This window comes from Leptonychotes weddellii, chromosome 6 (genome assembly GCF_054177405.1).
Source record: "Leptonychotes weddellii isolate Sample4059 chromosome 6, ASM5417740v2, whole genome shotgun sequence".
Taxonomy (NCBI): Eukaryota; Metazoa; Chordata; class Mammalia; order Carnivora; family Phocidae; genus Leptonychotes; species Leptonychotes weddellii.
Window position 1 is genome coordinate 28,607,545 of NC_138374.1, and position 19,522 is coordinate 28,627,066.

At 40.3% G+C, this 19,522-nt stretch overlaps 1 protein-coding gene across 1 annotated transcript in view; it reads left to right on the forward strand.

The window, feature by feature from the left end:
- The window catches only part of TLL2 (tolloid like 2), a 115,393-nt gene that overhangs the window by 55,023 nt on the left and 40,848 nt on the right, over nucleotides 1-19,522 (forward strand). The window contains exons 4-7 of the mRNA XM_081823729.1: nucleotides 8,173-8,328; nucleotides 11,089-11,206; nucleotides 15,378-15,556; nucleotides 16,536-16,641. Of these exons, the coding sequence (XP_081679855.1) occupies nucleotides 8,173-8,328; nucleotides 11,089-11,206; nucleotides 15,378-15,556; nucleotides 16,536-16,641 (559 nt within the window). The remainder of the gene's footprint in view (nucleotides 1-8,172; nucleotides 8,329-11,088; nucleotides 11,207-15,377; nucleotides 15,557-16,535; nucleotides 16,642-19,522) is intronic.

The window sequence follows — 19,522 nt, forward strand, 5'->3', positions numbered from 1 at the left end:
AAAACCCTATGGGAAATGAATAATAAACTTCCACTTGCTACATCGCTGCCTGTGATTACTTAAGACGCGGTGATTCTCAGAGTTTAAACATTAAGGGCGTTAGGGCTGCCAACATTTTGGAGGAGTTTCCACCATGGAATTGTTTGGACTGTTGGGCTGTTTATTTTTAGAATAACTCATCCATTCTTTAATTAATTCATTCAAACTACAAAAGCAGTCAATACTTACCACCAACCAGGCACTGTGCTGGGTGCGACTAGAGTGGTGAACAGGCCAGCCATGGTTGCTGGCCCCGTGGAGCTTCCCCGCCCATGGGGGCAACTCACATTTGAATGCAGTTGGATGTAATTTGTAGTCTAGGATTGGGATAGCCAATTAGAATAACTGCAGAGGCCCAGCAGGTAATGTCAGTGGGGGAGGTGGGCTAGATAGGATGATGGGAAGTGGGGGAGAGATTCTGACAACCAGGAAAACATGTACCATGGCTATGGCCAGCAGGTACAACCTAACTCTAGTGGGTTGTAAATGATGGGACATGGGCCCAATGTTGCCACATCTTTCTGTCTTTAAAGAAAAACTAGAAAATCTGGATCCTAAAGTGAAATCCCTTGATTTTTAGAAGTTGGCTTCTAAAGTTATATTAAAACAACAACAACAACAACAAAAACACAGTGTGGGCCAAAAGTGTCCAGGCCAAGCAAAGCACATCTGTGGGTTGGATTTATCCCAAGAGTTGCAAGTGTATGACTTCTGATCTAGAAATTCTACCAGTAAAACAACTATTTTCATGTTTAAAAATGTATTACGTGACAGCCTTGTTCATATGACTAACTGAATTAGTGGGAACCCCTATACAAATACAGAACTGCTGAAAGTAATATATAACCTTCCCACCATCCCAAATAAAAGATACAGAGTTAAGAACAAAGGATAGAAAGGGAAATGTCCATGATCAGAAGAGAATAGGGGACACAAATCCATAGAATTAAGCTTCAGATGGTGGCAAGAATGTGCAGAGGGCATTCAAATTGGGCTAAGATTTGGGGGACAGGGAGCTGGTGTCTTCATGCCTATAAATACAGGAGATACGGCCTTGGTCCCATGTGAAGCAAGAAGTGAATGCTGAGATCTTGCATAAAATGAACACCCTCAAAGGGCTTCATACTCATTAAAAAAGAGAGAGAGAGTAGAAAAACTCTGCTCAGTGGTTAAGAGTGGCAAGAAATCTTGCTATCTTTCCTAGGCTCTAAGTGTGGGTGAAAATATCTCATCTATGAGAAACTGAATCTGAAAGCCTGTTCCCCATGTAGTGTAAGTTCTCAAATTACATTTCCTAAATATGGAAACCCTAAACTTAGAAATTAACATAAAAATTGATCTAGGACCCTAGAATCCCAAAAGCCCTGAAAAAACAAAAAATAGGGTCACACTCATAATTGATGGCATATGGGGCTCCTTTAGAAAGGAATGATCTCTCCTAAAAATGAATTTTAAATAAAAACATTAGAAACACAAAAAGTTAATCCATGGAGGAGAATCAGCAGAGACAATAAATTGGAGAATTAGTACCCAAAGATATAGGAAAATAATAGAACCATCTGAAGGAGATTAAATAAGTATATATAGCAAAAGAACCAATCGAAGAATTTGAAACTACAGTAGGGAGGAAAAAAGAACAGGCAGATTTAGAAGCCACTAGATAGGGCTTTTAGAAATGATAAGTATATTGTTGAACCTGGAATTGGATAAATAGTATATTGAACACAGCTGAAGAGAGAATTAGTGAAGTAGAAAACAGATCTGAGGAAACCAGACAAATTTTACCACTGAGAGATAAAGAAAATATGGAAGAAGGTAAAGGGACAAAATGGATAAAATGAGACTGTTAAGTGCATAATCAATAGAAATTCTTGAAGATGAGAGAACGTTCATAGAGAGACTGGGAAAGAGGAGGCAGTGGTCAAACAGATGAGGAATTAGGGTTTTCCACAGTTGAAGGAAGAATTGTACCGAGTCCCAAGCAGAGAATTCACACAAATCCACATCTAGACAATTATAATGATGCTGAGAAACACCAAAGACAAAGAACAGAGGACAGGAGAGGAGGAGAGGAAGGAGAACAGAACAAAAGATAAGACAGATAAGAGGTGAAGGAATGACCATTAAACTATAAGGATACCTCCTGTTGGTAACAATGAAGACCAAAAGACACTGGAATACTATCTTTGAAGTGCTGAGGGAAAAACATCTGTCAACTTAGAATTCTGTACATTCCCAGCTAAACTTAGTTTCCAGAGTGTGGATAAAATAAATTGAGCGAAGATGAAATAGATTGAGGATAAAATAAACTGAGAGTTTATTGTCATCATGAAAGAATAATAAAAGATGCATTTCCAGGAGGGAGGTATGGGATGCAAGAAGTAGCATTAAGCAAAGAAATGGTAAATGTGAAGGTAGATGTAAATCTGTATTGCAAACAAACAAATCATTGATAATAGTAACTAATTTGGGATCTTAAAAGCAAGTAAACAATAACGTGAAAAATCGGGAGGTCTGTTTATAAATTAAAATACTTTAAGATCCTTGTAGTCTCAGAATGAGAATGGAGATTCTGATTTCTTCAGATCCGTCTTGTAGTTTGCGAATTCTTTGTACTTTGTTAAGTCCAGTATGAACATTAAAAATTAAAATCAATACTAAAGAATAGAAAGGAGATAGTGGAAATAAAAAGTAAATACGGAAAATATCTTCATCCTACCGAAAGCAATGAAGGAGAAAAAAAAGAAGCAAAGGAAAAAAATAGCAAACAATGCACACACACACACAAAGAAGGAAATAAGCCCAGGTATGTCAGTTATAAAATAAGTATAATTCGTCTGTTAAAAGAGAAAGTCTCAGATTGAACAACGAGGAAAAAAATGTAGCTATTTGTCTAAAACAGATATACCTAAAATCTAATCACAATTATACTAAAAAATCCTCAACAAAATATTAGCAAATCGAAACCATCAATGTATAAAAAATAATTATACACCATAATCAAGTGGAATTTATTCCAGGTATGCAAGGCTGGTTCAACATTTGAAAATCAACCAATGTAACCTTACCATATCAACAAGCTAAAAAAGAGAAATCCCATGATCACATCAACTGATGCATAAAATGCATTTAACAAAATCTAACATTTACAATAAAAACACAGCAAGTTAGGAATAGAGAGAAATTATCTTAACTTGATAATGAGCATCTGCCAAAAACCTACAGCTTACATCTTACTTAGTAGTGAAAGACTGAATACTTCCCCTAACACCAGGAACAAGGCAAGGATGTCTGCTCTCATGCTCTTATTCAACATAATTCTGGAAGTTATAGACACTGCAATGAGGCAAGAAAAAGAAATTAAAGGCATGAAAATTGGAAAGGAAAAAATAAAACTGTTTCTATTTCCAAACGACTTGTTTATGTAGAAGATCCCAAGGAATCTAAACAAAAAAACAAACAAAAAACAAATCCCAGAACTAATAAGTGACTTCAGCAAGATGGCAGATATAAGGCCAAACCCTCAAATTGCTTACATTTCTATATACTAACAATAATTATGCAGAAATAAAAATTTAAAACACAATACAATTTATAAGCACTCAAAGAAAATGAAATGCCTATACACTTTAAAAAACATGTACAAAATTACACAAGGCTGATGAAAGAAATCAAGAAAGACCTACATAAATGGAGAGACATACTATGTCCAAGGATTGGAAGACTGAATATGGTAAAGATACCAGTTATCTCCAAATTGATCTATAGGTTTAATGTAATTCCTCTCAAAATCCCAGCATGTTTTTTTTTTAATAGGCATAGACAACCTTATTCTAAAATCTATATGGACAGCCATAAAATTTATATGGGAACATAACTAAAACAATCATGGAAAAGAAGTCTAAAATGGGAATTATCACTCTCCCAGATACTAAGGCTTACTATATAACTACAGTAATCAAGACAATGTCATATTAGCAGAGGGATAAACACATAAATCAATGGAACAAAATACAGAACCCAGAAATCAACTCACATACCATACAACCCAGCAATTCCACTCTTGGGTATTTATCTCAGAGAAATAAAAGCTTATCTTCACACAAACACTTGTACACTTGTATATGAATGTTCGTAACAGCTTTATTTGTAATATCAGGAAACAACCCAGATATCTTTTCCCAGGTGAATGGTTAAACAAATGGTGGTACATGAATACCGTGGAATACTACTCAGCAATAAAAGGAAACTATTGATACATAAAACAACTCAGATGAATCTCCAAGGAATTGTGCCAAGTAAGAAAAGCCCATTCCCAAAGGTGATATACTATAAAATTCCGTGTATATAATATTCTTCAAATGACAAAATTTTCTAAATGGAGAACAGATTGGTGCTTGAGAGTTTAGGGATGGGTGAGAGGAGAGGGGCAGGGATGTGGATATGATTATAAAATGCCAACATGAAAGATCCTTATGGTAATGCAACTGGTCAGTATCTTGAATGTGGTGGTGGATACACAAACCTGTACATGTGATGAAATTCCATACAACTACACACTCACACACACACACACACAAGTATACATGATGCCGGGGAAATCTGAATGAGATCAGTGGAATAAATTAATGTCCGTATCCAGCTGTGATAGTGTACTATAGTAAAATGTTCATAAAATGTTACTGTTGGGGGAAATGGAGTACAGGGTACACAAAATCTATTATTTCTTACAACTGCATGTGAATCTACAAGTATCTCAATAAAAGTTTCAATTTACAAAAACCATTTCATATACAATAAAAAAAATTGAACCCCAACAATATGACCATTGTAAAATTTGTGTTATTGTTGTGGGAAATATAATTTACTCACAGAATAATGCCTGTTGAATGACTCGTTAAAAAAAACACAATTACACAAAAAGATTGGAAATAAATGAGTGGGAAAAAACTCTATGAGGCAAACACTAATCAAAACTGATATAGTGACATTAATATCAGCCAAAATAATCTTTATTATGGATGAACATTATTACAGATAGAGAGGGTCATTAATGATGAAAGAAATAATTCTCTGGGAGTATTTAAAAGCCCTTTACTTGTATTACTTAATAACATAGCCTTGAACAATGCAAAGCAGAAATTAAGAATAAAGGAGAAAGTGACAATCCACAGTCTTAGTTGTCAGGGTTGTTTAAAGCATTTTTCTCAGTAACTGATACACCAAAGAGCCAAAATAGTTGTAGACAGAATATGTGAATAACATATGTAACACCCTTTAACCATCAATTATGGAAATGGATGCACATTATCCCAAGGACATATGGAACATTTATAAAAGCCAATCACGTACTGGGCTGCAAAGGAAGATTCAAAATGCCAAAGAATTGATACCTTGGAGCATGGACTAGTTATCAACAGCCAGGAGGCCAAATCCAGCCTGCCATCTGTTTTTGCAAATAAACTGTTATTGGAACACAGCCATACCCATTCATTTACATATTGTCTGTGGCTGCTATCACACTACAGTGGTAGAGCTGGTTGGTTGCAACAGAGAATATATTAACCACAAAACTTAAAATATTTACTATTGTCCTTTTACAGAAAAAGTTTGCTGACCCCCACCTTGGAGAATGGGTCCTTGGAACACAAAGCAATGTTAGAAATCGGTAACACCCACAGAGAAAGAAATATTTAGAAATTTAAAAAATCACACTTCTAAATAACTCAAAGATCAAAGAAGAAAGTCTAAATGGAGCTAACAGAATATATCAATGTCTAAGGTTGAAATGTACATGTCAAATGATGGAGTGCAGGTAAAATGGAACTCAGAGAAATTCTAGCCTTAAAATGTTAATAGTAGAATATAAGAAAAATTGAAAATTATGTGACAAACGTTCAACTCAAGAAGCCAGAAGAGGATGGCTAACTGATTTGTTACAAGAGTGCCAAGACAGTTCTACAGGGGAAAAACTAATCTTTGCAACAAGTGGTGCTGGAAAAACTAGATATCCACAGGCAAAAGAATAAAACTGACCCCTACTTCACACCATATACAAAAATTAACTCAAAATGATTAAAGACTTAAGTATAAGCACCCAAACTATAGAACTGTGGATATAACATAGATATAAACATAGATATACATCTTTGTGAGGTTGGATTAGGCTGTAATTTCTAAAATATGGCACAAAAAGCTTAAGAAACAAAAGAAAAAATGAATAAATTGGACTTCATCAAAACTTAAAACTTTTATGCTTCAAAGGATACTATTGTAAAAATGAAAAGACAGCCTACAGAATAAGAGAAAATATTTGTAAATCGTATGTCTGATAAGGGTCTGGTATCCAGAATATACAAAGAATAATTATAACAGTAAAAAGACAACCCAATTAAGAAATAGACAAAGGATTTGAATAGACATTTCTCCAAAGAAAATATGTGAATGACTAATAAGAACGTGAAGAGGTGTTTGGCATCATTAGTTATTAAGGAAATGCGAATCAAAACCACAGTGCGATGCCACTTCACACCCATTAGGATGGCTATAACCAACAAGCTTGACAATAACAAGTGTTGAGAAGTATATGGAGACACTAGAACCCTGATACATTGCTGATGGGAATGTAAAATGGTGCAGCCGATTTGGAAAACAGTCTACTAGTTCTTCAAAAGGTTACATATAAAGTGACTGTATGACCCAACAATTCCAGTCTGTGGCATATACCCAAGAGAACTGAAAACATATGTCCACACAAAAATGTATACATTAATGTTCGTACTAGTATTATTCGTGATAGCCGAAAAGTAGAAACAACCCAAATGTCCAGCTGAGAGATGGATAAACGAAATGTGGTAGATCCATGCAATGGAATATTATCCAGCCATAAAACGTAACAAAGTACTGATACATGCTACGACAGGGATGAACCTTGAAGACATGCTAAGTAGAAGAAGTCGGACACAAAATGCCACATATTGCATGATTCCATTTATATGAAATGTCTAGAATAGGCAAATCCATAGAAACAGAGAGTGGATTACTGGTGGCCAAGGACTGGGGCAAGGGGTAGAAATGGGGAGTGACTGCTAATAGGTTTCTTTTTGGGGTGATGAAAATGTGGAGTTCTATAGTGGTGATGGTTGCACAACTTCGCAAATATACAAAAAACCACTAAATTGTATACTTTAAAAGAATGTCTATTATGGTATGTGAGTTATGTCTCCAGTTTTGAAAAAAGAAAAGAAGTTAGAAAGGAAACATCAGAATAAAATAAGTGAAAATGGAAGGAAGTAATAAAATAAATACAATTAATGAAATCCTAAAAAATGAAAGGGATCAACAGAATCAAAAGCTGATTTTTAGGGAAAAGATATAGAAACTGAAAAGAAAATGCTCTAAGTGAGAATAATGAGGAAGTCTAAGCAAGTAGACTGAAAACAAAAGCTTACGTTGTCTGAACAATGAATAAAATAAAATAGGGTTATTAGCATGCCATAGGTCCGAGCGCTTCCACCCCACCTGTCTATCTCTGCTATTTCCGGGGCCACACCTTGGACTCAGAACCTTCACAGAGCCTCCATTTCTTTTCCACGTCCCTCTTTTAAAGGTCCAGCTGTGCCGAGAGACTGGGAAGGGCTGGGGGACTTTATGAGGCTCTGCTTTTTCCAGGGGTTTATCTTGCGAAGAGTTTGTCTTCCCAACATCACAGACTGGTTTACTTTATTTGTCAGACTGGCCAAATTATTTTCAACCGTTGCAACATTGACGGGCATTTGGTCAGGGAGGGGATTGGCTCGGTAAGTTCTCCCAGCGCTGAGAAGAGGGCACATCCCTGACTCACCTCCATCCTAGAGGATGCCTTGTTGGGGCCCGCTTGAGTCTGAGGATCTCGGGCTGCTGTTGAGCCCCACAGGCCCTTGTTCAAGGCTTCCGACAAGGCAACCTGCTTCCATCATAGCCCTGGCAACCTTACTAACACCCAGGGGTTCAAAACCCTGAGCAGACCAAATACCCCCTTTAGAACACAAGTTCTTAACCCCCCTCTTTGTGGATTCATGGATAATGTAGTCTTAACCATAATGTACAGAAGGAATGAAAGGCAGAGTAAATGGCAGCGTGCCTGTCTTGCAGATGGCGAGGAGAATGCCATGCTTCTGCCCAGCCCCAGGACCTCACACGCCAGAGCTGAGACCTTTTCTTCTCGGGTCCGAAGAGCCACAACCTCGAGGACAGAGAGAATATGGCCCGGAGGGGTCATCCCCTACGTCATCGGCGGGAACTTCACTGGTCAGTAGTCCCAAAGGAGGCCTCCTTTTGGGGCTGGGGGCTTTGTCCCCCTAGGTTGACAGTGTCCTCCCCAGGGTAGAGTAGATGCTGGGGCACCACAGTCCTACCTGCTAATGCCCCATTATGCCTTTCAGGGGCTACGAAATGTAGCCTGGCAAAACTGCGGTCTCTGCTGGGGCTGTGTCCTCAAAGGTGGTCACCTAGTCCGCAAGCCTTCATGCCGGGGGTCACATAGGATCCTGGTCTTGAAATAGAGACAGGGTTTGCACAATGGGTAGGTGAGCAGAGCCCTCCAGGCAGGAGGCAGCTGTGAGCAGCCGCACGTGGTGGGCTGACCTGGCCTCTGCCTGGGTGCGTGCCCTGCACCAGTCCCCAGCCCCGCAGCAATACGCAAGGTGAGCAGAGTGGGCCATTAGACGTGGCCAATCCTGGCCGTGGCGCTCGCCACTCGTATACCCTGGGGCAAGTCGCTTCACCTCACCGGGCCTCAGTCGCCGCTTCCGTAAGTGGGGATGATAATATTTTCTAGCCCATAGTGTTGTTTTGAGAATTAAACGAGTTGAGTAGATAAAGCACTTGAATAGTGCCTGGCACATAGTAATTAGTAATTGTTTACTATTGGTATTATTATCTTTAAAATATGTATGTCAGCCACTGGCTTCCCATCACTACTGGTGAGACTGAAGCTCCTGACCATGGCCCCCAAGGCCCTCCGCCAGGCAGCCCTTGGCCCCGTCCCACCCAGTCTCCTACCTGCTCCTGCTCTGTCCTCCTCAGTCCCTGTGCGCTGGCCTCACAGGTACTTCTCCCTTCTGGAACATGCCCAGCTCATTCCTGCCTTAACACACCTGCCCCTGCCCTCTGTCTGCCTAGCACATTCTTTCCCCAGACCTTCTTGTGGTTTCTTCTTATCACTGGCGTCTCAGATCAGATGACATATCCCCAGAAAGGCCTTCTTTGCCTCCCTGGCACCCCCACTAGCCACTTGCTCTCAGCACCCCACTTTCTAGTCTTTATGGTACTTCCCATTACCTGAAATGCTTTGACTTTTATTTTTGTTTCGCCTATTTTTTGTCTCTGCCCAATGCTGTGGGTGCAGGGATCTTTATTCCTGTTGTTTTCATTCCTATGCCTCCAACACCTAGAACAGCGCGGCGACGCGTAGTCGATGGTCAACAGTTATGCCCACAGCAGGCCTGTGGCCCAGGGGTAGTCGAAGACCTCAGTGAGAAGCCACGTAGAGCTGCCTCTTCTGGCCTCTCAATTCTGACTGCATGCACAAGTCGGCTTCATTTCTGCGGATCTATGACTTCTGTGAGAGGTGGTCCATGAGGCAGATGTCCCAAAGCCACTGAAAACCACGGATGAGTAAAGGCGCTGTGAAGACGTGGACGACAGGACCTGGGAGCTGACCGAGAGCATGGAGCAAGGCCTCCCCTTCTCTCTCCCGGCAGCATCACTCCCTTGCCGTTAACCCAGGGCTTTCTCGTGCTGGATACTTAATGAGGTGCTGGTGATAAAAAGATGACCAAAACTTCACCTGCCCTCAGGAAGCTCCCAGTCCTGCTAGGAGAGAAAGCAGTGTGCCTAAAGAATTGAAATACTGGAATTTTAACCAGCTACTTGCTTTTGTTCTCTGGCGCTTAACTGTGTTCTTCTTTCAGATCTGGTGTGCTTTTCTGACCAAAGATTTATATAACCTTCATCAAAGTTAACTAATTTTATGTAGAGAACTTTCTTAACATGGTGGTTTTTGTTATTCTGTAATTAATGGGATTGCTATTTTGGTGAGTGAGCTATAAATGATTTGAACTAAAAAATATCAAGATGTAAAAAAATGGACAGCTAGGTTACTCTTTATTCTGTATGTATTTTTGGGGGGACAATATGATATCACACCTAGGTCTTCCAGACTATGATGGAAGCCTCCCCAGTGCTTTGTTTGTTTTTGGCAATGAGGTCATTCTAGAACTCAGACCCCACCCCCAACCGTCCTTTGTATCCCCCCAACAACTATTTTTCTAGATCCTTCTCATTGTTTCTAGGAAAATCAAAATAGTCTTCTTTATCTCAGATTGATAGATTTTTTTTCTTTTAAAGAATACATATTAACTGTAAGTAACTATCAGCCAGAATTTACAACTACTTTGTTCTTGCTCCAAGACAATTTACTTATTGCTCTGTTTTTCAACACATTTCCACTCAAGGAAATATGAAGACATGTTCAGAGAAAGTATGAAATTCACCTGTTTTCAAAGGCTTTATAGAAAATGAGGCTCAAGGATCCACCAGAAAACACTGCAGCCCCATGCAAAAGTAACATGAATGTACATGAAAACAAACTTTTTAGAGCATATGGACCCATGCTCCTGTAGATATAAAATAAAATGAGGCTGCAGAATGCAGTGCTGGTGAGCTACTTCAAAAGCCTAAAATTTTCAAATTGAATAATCTGGGTAAGATTTTTTGTTTTAAGTTTAGAAAGAAGTACTCTCCATTCAAAGGAAAAGCTGGAGAGCCTGGGATATTCTGAAAATCTATTTTTACCCTCTTTTCCATTCACAACTCTTACTCTCTGAGTTTTGGTAATTCAGGAAGGTTATATTCTTAGCAAGGGAAATCCTTATTCCTAGTGCATTTCTATTCTGGGTCACCCAACGTTCAATGGAACAAGCATTGTTGTAAGTCAGCATGCCTTACGGCATCTGAGGGAGGCATGGACACATCAGTGCAGTGATGAGGCTTGCCCTGTCATTTCAGGAAGCCAGAGGGCCATTTTTAAGCAGGCCATGAGACACTGGGAGAAGCACACCTGTGTGACCTTCATAGAAAGGACTGATGAAGAGAGCTTTATTGTGTTCAGTTACAGAACCTGCGGGTAAGTAAGCGCAAGCAAGGCCACCTCAACAGAATCAGAGCCAGACAATCGGATGGCTCATGAGTGTTGAATTTTCTCTGTAAAACCAAGTCTTTCCAAGGAGCTGTGATAAACAGCAGCCTGGGGTTTGTCAGAAACTCTCCTTGCCCCCAGTGAACTCACAATCCAGTGACAAAGTAGGCAGGTCAAGAAGACTCTAGAAAGACAAGGGGTCTGGATCTCCTGTCGTGGGAGCAATTGAAGGAATTGAGGGTGTTTCATATGGAGAAGTGGTTCTGAACCAAGCTATGGGCTCCCTCATGACAGATATACATTTATGCAAAATTTTGCACGTAATTTTATGGGCTCCATGGGCTAACAGACTTCCTCCAGAAAACATAGCAAACAATAAGATGCCTGGATTATGACTAAACTTATCTGTTATGCCAGGCAATGTAAATGTGATGCAATCTCCTACTGAAAGAAAAAGTTTCCCATACTGGTTCAAATACCTCAACCCAACTACATGGTATATGCATGAAATGACTACTGAAGAGAACGACCCAGAAAGGTTACATGTAAAAGGAAAGAAGGCACACAGGCAAACGCTGACAAAAAGAATGTTAGGATCGTAATTTTAGTTATAGACAAGGCCTTTTTTGTTTTGTTCTTGTTTTGTTTTTAAAGTCGGAAAGTGTTTTAAAAAAAAGGTGAGACACTTTATAATGAGAAAGAGTCCAAGCTACAGTGAGAATATAACCATAATAAATCTTTATGCACCAAATGGTGCAGCATTAAGAGTCATAAAACCAGCCCCAGGGAATTCAAGGGGAAATCGACAGAAACACCAGCAGCAGTGACTTTATTTCATTTCTGTCAACCCAAGGAGATCAATGTCAAGTTGACCAAAAAATAAGTAGAGATTTGTAGATGATTGGAAAAATATAACTAATAGAGTTGATCCTATGGGTCTATCAGATTCTGCAATCTGATAACACATCTTTTCTAAGTGCGTGTTGAACATTTATAGACATTGTCCATCTGTTAAGCATGAAGAACACCTCAATGGATTCGCAAAGGCAGAAATAGCATTAACATATTCTCTGATTGCAAGGCAATAAGACTGGACATCATAACAAAAGTAGAATAAATACTCCTGCATTACATAGTAAGTTAAAAGCTCCATTTTTTTGTTTGTACAACTCTTAGGTCATAAAGAAATCAGGATCAATATTACAAGCTATCTAGATGATAAAAGCCCTACAATTCTAAGTTAAAGAGATATGGCTAAAGCTGTGTGTATGTGCGTGTGTGTGTGTGTATCCCAACAACCCACATCAGATTTAACAATGATAATTCTAGAAGCATTTCTGTTAGACTCAGGAACAAGTCGAAGATGTTTATGATCACCACAATTATTTTACACGTTTTGGGAAATGCTAGCCAATATAATTAGATAAGAGAAGGAAATACACACAGTAAGTATCATCAGGAGCAAGGAGATGTTTGCATTGTTTGAAGTTAATGTGACATGTACCCCAAAACCCAGAAAAGCAATTGAGAAACTATTAGAAACAAAAGGAGACCCTGTTAAGGTGACTGATTAAAATGTAATAAACAAAAAATTAATTACTTTTCCTTATAATGAAATAATTTGATATGCTTTTATAATGGGAAAAATATCACTTTAATAGAAACATAATAAATAATATATCTAAGAATAAACTTAACAAAAATGCAAAACTATGCCAGACCTATAGGAAGAAAATGCCAAAACTCTAAGGAAACTTAAAAAAAAAGTCAGAATGGAAATGCATACCACTTCCTGGTATGGTGATACTCAACATAGTAAAGATGTCAGAACTTCCTAAAATAATCTATAAATGCATGCCATTGTGATTCAAACATCTACATTTTATGTATATGTGGGTATATGGGTATATATGTTTTTAGAACTTAAACAAATGATACTAGAGTTTATCTGGAGGAATGACCATGTAGAAATAACCAACAGAGAAGGAGAGAGACAGAGACAGAGACAAAGAGAGAGAGAGGGAGACAGAGAGAGAGAGGGAGGGAGAGATAAAGAGAGAGAACACAGGGACAGAGGGATGGAAGTAGGGTGGGGATTATGGGAAGAGGTCTGATGGTCTATTCAAACATCTAGGGTTTAAAATGCAAGTGAAGATGATAATAATTAAGACCATTTGGAATGGAGCAAGAGAGTTTAAAATGAATATGCCTATACACAAATTTAGGTAGCATTTTAAATGAGTAAGAGAAACCTGGATTAGTCATTTGGGATATTTTAATACTGGGGTAGACAGCTCATTGTGAAAAAGATAAAGCTGGATTCCTACCTCACTTTGTACATCAAAATGATTCTAGCTGGATCAAAGATGTAAACATTTTTAAAAGGAAAAAGAAAGAAAGAAAAGAAAAAAATTTAAAAAGTATTCAAAACAAGAAATAAGAGTGGATTTTACTTATAATCTTGGCCTAGAGGTGGCCTTTCTAAGCAGGACATAAGAAAATGAAGACATTACATATGTTGAAATTTTAAAATTCTATATGGTGAAAACAAAACCAAAACAACACATAAACAAACAAACAAATGAGAAATAAAGTGAGAAAAATATTTTCAATATATTTGGCAATCAAAAGACTCATTTCCTTAATTCACAAAGGGTTCTTACATATCAATAATAAAAAGATGGACCACCCAAAAGAACATAGGGAGAAGATGTGATCACATGGTTCACAAGAACAAAAAATACAAATGTCATATAAAACATGGAAAACTATCCAGTCTCGATACAGTGAAATACCATTTTTCACCTATCCAGTTGACAAAAAGAATTTGATAAAACCAGTGTTGGTCGGGCTGTGGGGAAATAGGGCTTTTTAATATATTATTACTGGGCATATAAGTAGACACATTTGGGGATTGCAATTTGGTAGTATCTATCGAAATCTCAAATGCATATACCCTTTTATCTATCAATCCCAATGCTAGGAATTTACCCTGCCACAAACAAGAGTCAATCATTTCTTTGTTTTGCTTGTTGTTATTTGTTTGTTTGTTTTCTCTTCCTTTCCCGTGAGGCTTTGTTTAAATAGTGAAAATTGGAATCAGCCTAGATGTACACTGATAGGAGCCTGATTAAATAAAATATAGTACTTTGTTACTTTGAAAAGAATAAAGGAGGTCTATATGCACTGTTATAAAAAGATCTCTAAAGTAAGGAGGTAAACGGTAAAAATGAAGGACAACATAAATAGTGCCTTTTGTAATTTAAAAATATGTATATTTAATTTTTCTGAAGGATGCCCAAGACACTATTAACAATGGTTATCTTTGGATGAAGAGATTAGAGGGGGTGAGAGACTTAATATTTCAGTCTATTGAACATGTATTTTTTTGAGACTATTTGAGAGAGAGAGGGAGAGAGTGGGGGGAGGGACAGAGGGAGAGAGAATCTCAAGCAGACTCCACACTGAGCGCGGAGCCCAATGTGGGGCCCTATCTCACGATGTTGAGATCATGACCTGAGCTAAAACCAAGAGTCAAGACATTTAACCAACTGAGCCACCAGGTGCCCCTGATCATGTATTTTTTTTTTTTTTTTAGTGTTTGAGAGAGGTTATCTGGGTGATAAAGGTGGTGGGATTGTGGGCCACTTTAATTTTTTTCCTATACCTTTCTATATTAGGAATAATATATAATAATATATTAGGAATAAATGTTATTTGAAAAAATAATTGTGCCCAGAAGGGGAATCATTGCCAAGACTCCTGTGATAAGGGTACCAAGACTCATGCCTTACAGAAACTCAGCTGACACCTTTCATTATCTCTTTTCCTTGTCATCAGAGATGATCTCGCAGAGACTTGGGGGTGCAGCGGTCAGAAAGGGTATGGGCTTTATTTCAGGAATCTAGGCCTTATCTTTCTTTGGGTTCTCAAAGACCACCAAAAAGGTGACCACCAAAAAGGTGAACCATTTTTGGAGGGCATTTCTGTATTGGGAGGGAACTTGGACAATGAGAGTACTTTCAGCTCTGAAAGTCTGTTTCTTTTAGATACACGTGTGTGTGCACGCGCACACACACACACATACACACACTGGGGAGGGCATTAGACTCTTCCTATTCTCTGATCTGCTGATCTGGGTATTTCTGCAACTGTCCAGCTGTTGTTCCTACGTTGGGCGCCGAGGAGGAGGCCCACAGGCCATATCCATTGGGAAAAACTGTGACAAGTTTGGCATCGTGGCGCACGAGTTGGGCCATGTGGTTGGGTTCTGGCATGAACACACCCGGCCAGACAGAGACCAGCATGTCACCATCATCAGAGAAAACATCCAACCAGGTAAGGAGCCAGTATGGAGTCTGGAAGCCACCGGCCAGGAAGGTGGCGTCCCCCGGGGCAGGCAGGTGTGAAGGAGAGGGGATTCGGGGAGCTGACCAGTGCTCATTTGTTAAGTAAGGAGGCAGCAAGCCTATCGTGCAGGCATTTGTGCCCAGCACGGCCACTGTCCTCTGTGGCCCTTCCTGGGAGGTCTTGCCATAGCTTGTAGGTTATAGCAGAAACAAAATGACTTGCACGTTGTAAAGGACAATGAAATCCAACTCCATTTCCTAACAGGAACAGAATGGACCAGAACACACTGGCAGCATCAAAGTTGAGAAGCCAAAAAAGGAGTTCTCCTGGTGGCTTTTATGAGAGTCCCTTTTGCTGACTTCAGCAGCACATCTTTTTGAAACTGAAATACAATTAGGACACGAGTACCTGTGGCTGCAGTATTTCTGCCCGGGAATGTTCTGCCCCAAGGCAGATAGAGTGTCTAGATTAAACAAACAAACAAACAAACAAACAAACATCTCATGTTAAATAATTTTATATGGAAGTCCATAATGAACATGAAAGTAGCTGACTGAACAATATGGTTGCCTTAAAATGCTTCTGAGAGTCTGAATTGTGAACAATTTGGGATTGAACTTAACTCTCTGATTTTTCTTTTGTTCTTTCAGTAGCAAGATCAGAGATTTATTTGTTTTTTAAGTTTCTGAGCAATCAGATCAATAATTAACTTGTCTACAAACTTGGCATAAAAGTTTCGAGCGGCACCTGGGGAGGGGTTGTTGGGTGGTGGGGTTGGGAGAACCTAGGGCTGCTCGAAGTTTCACATTTCCAGTCTGTTAAAACCAACGAGAACGACCACACCCCTGCTATTTGATTGGGCCAACTGAGCTCTCAGGAGTTGCCATGGGCCCTCCTTTTCCCCCTCTGCCTCCTTTCAGGTACCTGCCTTGGTTTTCAAAGGCCTTAACAGAGTGTTGTGTCACAGGTCAGGAGTATAATTTCTTAAAAATGGAAGCTGGGGAAGTGAGCTCTCTGGGAGAGACGTACGACTTTGACAGCATCATGCACTACGCCCGGAATACCTTCTCAAGGTCGGAATCTATGCTTCTGCCTCATGTGTGTTTTGGTGTGGCTGCCGCAGGCTTGGGTCGGATTCCTGGAGGTCTGCGGAGAGTGGGTCTCTGCATGCTTCTCACACAGTTGGCCTGTCTGTCCTTGAAATACAGTGGCCTCTGGGCTGCAGCGAAATATAATCTAATCAGGTTCCCGCTAATAAGATTGAATCCCATTGTGAAGCTGGTGTTCCATCATGGGCTAATGTCACAAGCAGCAAACTGGAAAGGGGAAATTATCGAGAGGTTGGCCGAGATAATAACTTAGAGGCTCTGTGTAAAATTTCCAGGGGGTGGGGGAGTCTTCTAAAGCACATCCTTGATGTAAGCCTGGTGGTGCTCACCGGTTCTCTCAAAGAGGTGTGGTTTATTGGTTCAGTTTCAAAAAGACTGTACGAGAGCTGGGAGGGTTGTAAATCATGGTTGTAAATCATTCGAGGTGAAGAAAATGAGGCTCCAGCCAGCTCGAGGGCACACAGGTAACTGGGGTTGGAGTGAGAACAAAGATCCAGGTTTCCTGCCTGCTGGTCATGCTCGATGGTGGCCCATGTATACTCAAGTACGGCCAGACTGGTGATTTACAGCCGGCATCGGCAGGGTCTGTTTTGATAAGTTATTGCTGTGCTAGACTGGGTGTTAAGTATTTCCAATATTGCCCTTGCTTCTAGACCATATGAGTGTTTTGTATAAAGAAGTTTTCTGTCACTAGTCCCAGTGTTGTGGGTCTTTCTGAAACCCTTGAGTTAGAGGAGACATGGTAAATATTTTCTCTCTTGGCATTTTTTTCTCAGTTTCCTCTTAAAACTAGCTTGTTTGCTTTTTATTTATCTATTTGATCACTGAAAAGAAAAGATTTTTAAAAAAGATTTTATTTATTTATTTGACAGGGAGAGACACAGCGAGAGAGGGAACACAAGCAGGGGGAGTGGGAGAGGGAGAAGCAGGCTTCCCTCTGAGCTGGGAGCCCAATGTGGGACTCGATCCCAGGACCCCGGGATCATGACCTGAGCCGAAGGCGGATGCCTAATGACTGAGCCACCCAGGCGCGCCAAAAAAAAAAAAAGATTTGAAATGGTTCCCAGTATATACACAGGACAAGAAACAGATGTATGAGGAAACTTGAGGATGGCGGAGGGGAAAGTAAGGGTAGAGAGCTACACTGAAGCCTGGAATCAACTGACTATTCAGAATACATGCCATAAAGTCATGTACACTTTGGTGGGATTGGCAGCAAATCCTGCCCTGTGCTTCTTAACAGTTACAGCAAAGAGGGAAACAATCCACTTCATGAGTCGCTATGTCCATAAAGATCAAAGGAAACCGTTCTTTCAGGAAACACACCGCTCTTGGGAGTGAACGGGGAACTGTGTACCCAGGACTTGTTGGCTCTTGGGTAGGGATGCTGGAAGCATGCTGTTGATGAGGTCACAGAACTGGGGGAGAGATCCTCCAAACCTCCATATCACAAGTTCTCAGTTGCGGGGGGAGTGGGGTGCTGTCCCTCTGGCCACGCAGCTGATTTAGCTGTGATCTCCATCCTGCATGCACCCAGCTGGGATCTCTCCAGAACTCTAATGGGTGGAGTTTTGTCAAAGTCAGCATCTTTGAACTGGCATGGGACTGACTGACCCTGTTCTTGTTACTCTTCTCCTGGCTCTTTATTAGAGGATACATGTAATGAAGAGACCACTGAATTAAGAGTCAAAGACTGGGTTCCAGTCTTAGTGCTCTCACTCACTGTGCTATTGAGGGATGTGTAGACAATAATTGCGGATAGCTTTGTGCTGGGTCAAATCTCCACCTCCCTGGGTATCAGTTTCCTCATGAGAGGGTTGGATTAGATGTTCTCTGAGCCTCTTCCAGCTCGAACATTTCCTGTTGTGATTTCTTAATCTGGTGTGGATGGGTGAGGCTCTGACAGATGGGGTCACCTTCATTGCCATGTGGACATTCAAGGCTTCCTCTTCCACATTGGGAAACAGAGACTTTGAAGGACCTACCCTGGTGGGGGCGTCTCTGGGGAGTCTCAAGAAACAAGGTGGTGGGCAGGATGAGAGTCCACCCTACAGAGGTCAGAGTGGGATGCTTGGGTGTGGGGGCTGGGCTGACTTGCGGGTTTGGGAAATGGTGTAGGAAATATGTGGGTCAGACCACATCAGCCCTGGGGTTGCAGGCTGCTAAGTAGAGACAAAGTATTGATTTTGTAGAGAACCACTGTCAAGTCGGCCCAAGTGAGAAGTTTGTACCTTGGGTCTTGTTTCCATAGCTGTCCTAACTCTTCATTGCTTTATAATTTGTCTGTTAATTATTATTATACATTCATCTACTCCTATTTATCTGTTACATCCCTCTCTCCCTAGACTGAGATCTGAGATCTTTGAGGGCATCCTCTTCTAGTTTCCAGCACCGACCATGGTACCTGGCACAGAGTAGATGTTCGATGAATACTTCTTAAAAGAATAAATCAATGAATGAATCAAAGGAGACAGGGAGATCTGAAATGCTGGGAACTAGGTGAGGGAAGAAATTTCCATTATCCTCATGCATTTCTGTCCACATACCCACAGATGTGGTGGTCATTTCATAAGGACGATCTACAGACATCTCCTATGAAGGGGGTTTGGGGATAAATTACCTCCAATGGGCTGTAGGAACTCACTGCCTCCCTGGTACCTTCCATGTGCCAATTACCATGAAAAGCTCTGAAGCCAGAGGCCAGGGCAAGAATGCAGATAGTGTCTTCTGGTACCAGCATTTCTTTCCTTTTTTTTTTTTTTTAAGTAGGCTCCACCCCCAGCACAGAGCCCAGCATGGGGCTTGAACTCACGACCCCAAGATCAAGACCTGAGCTGAGATCAAG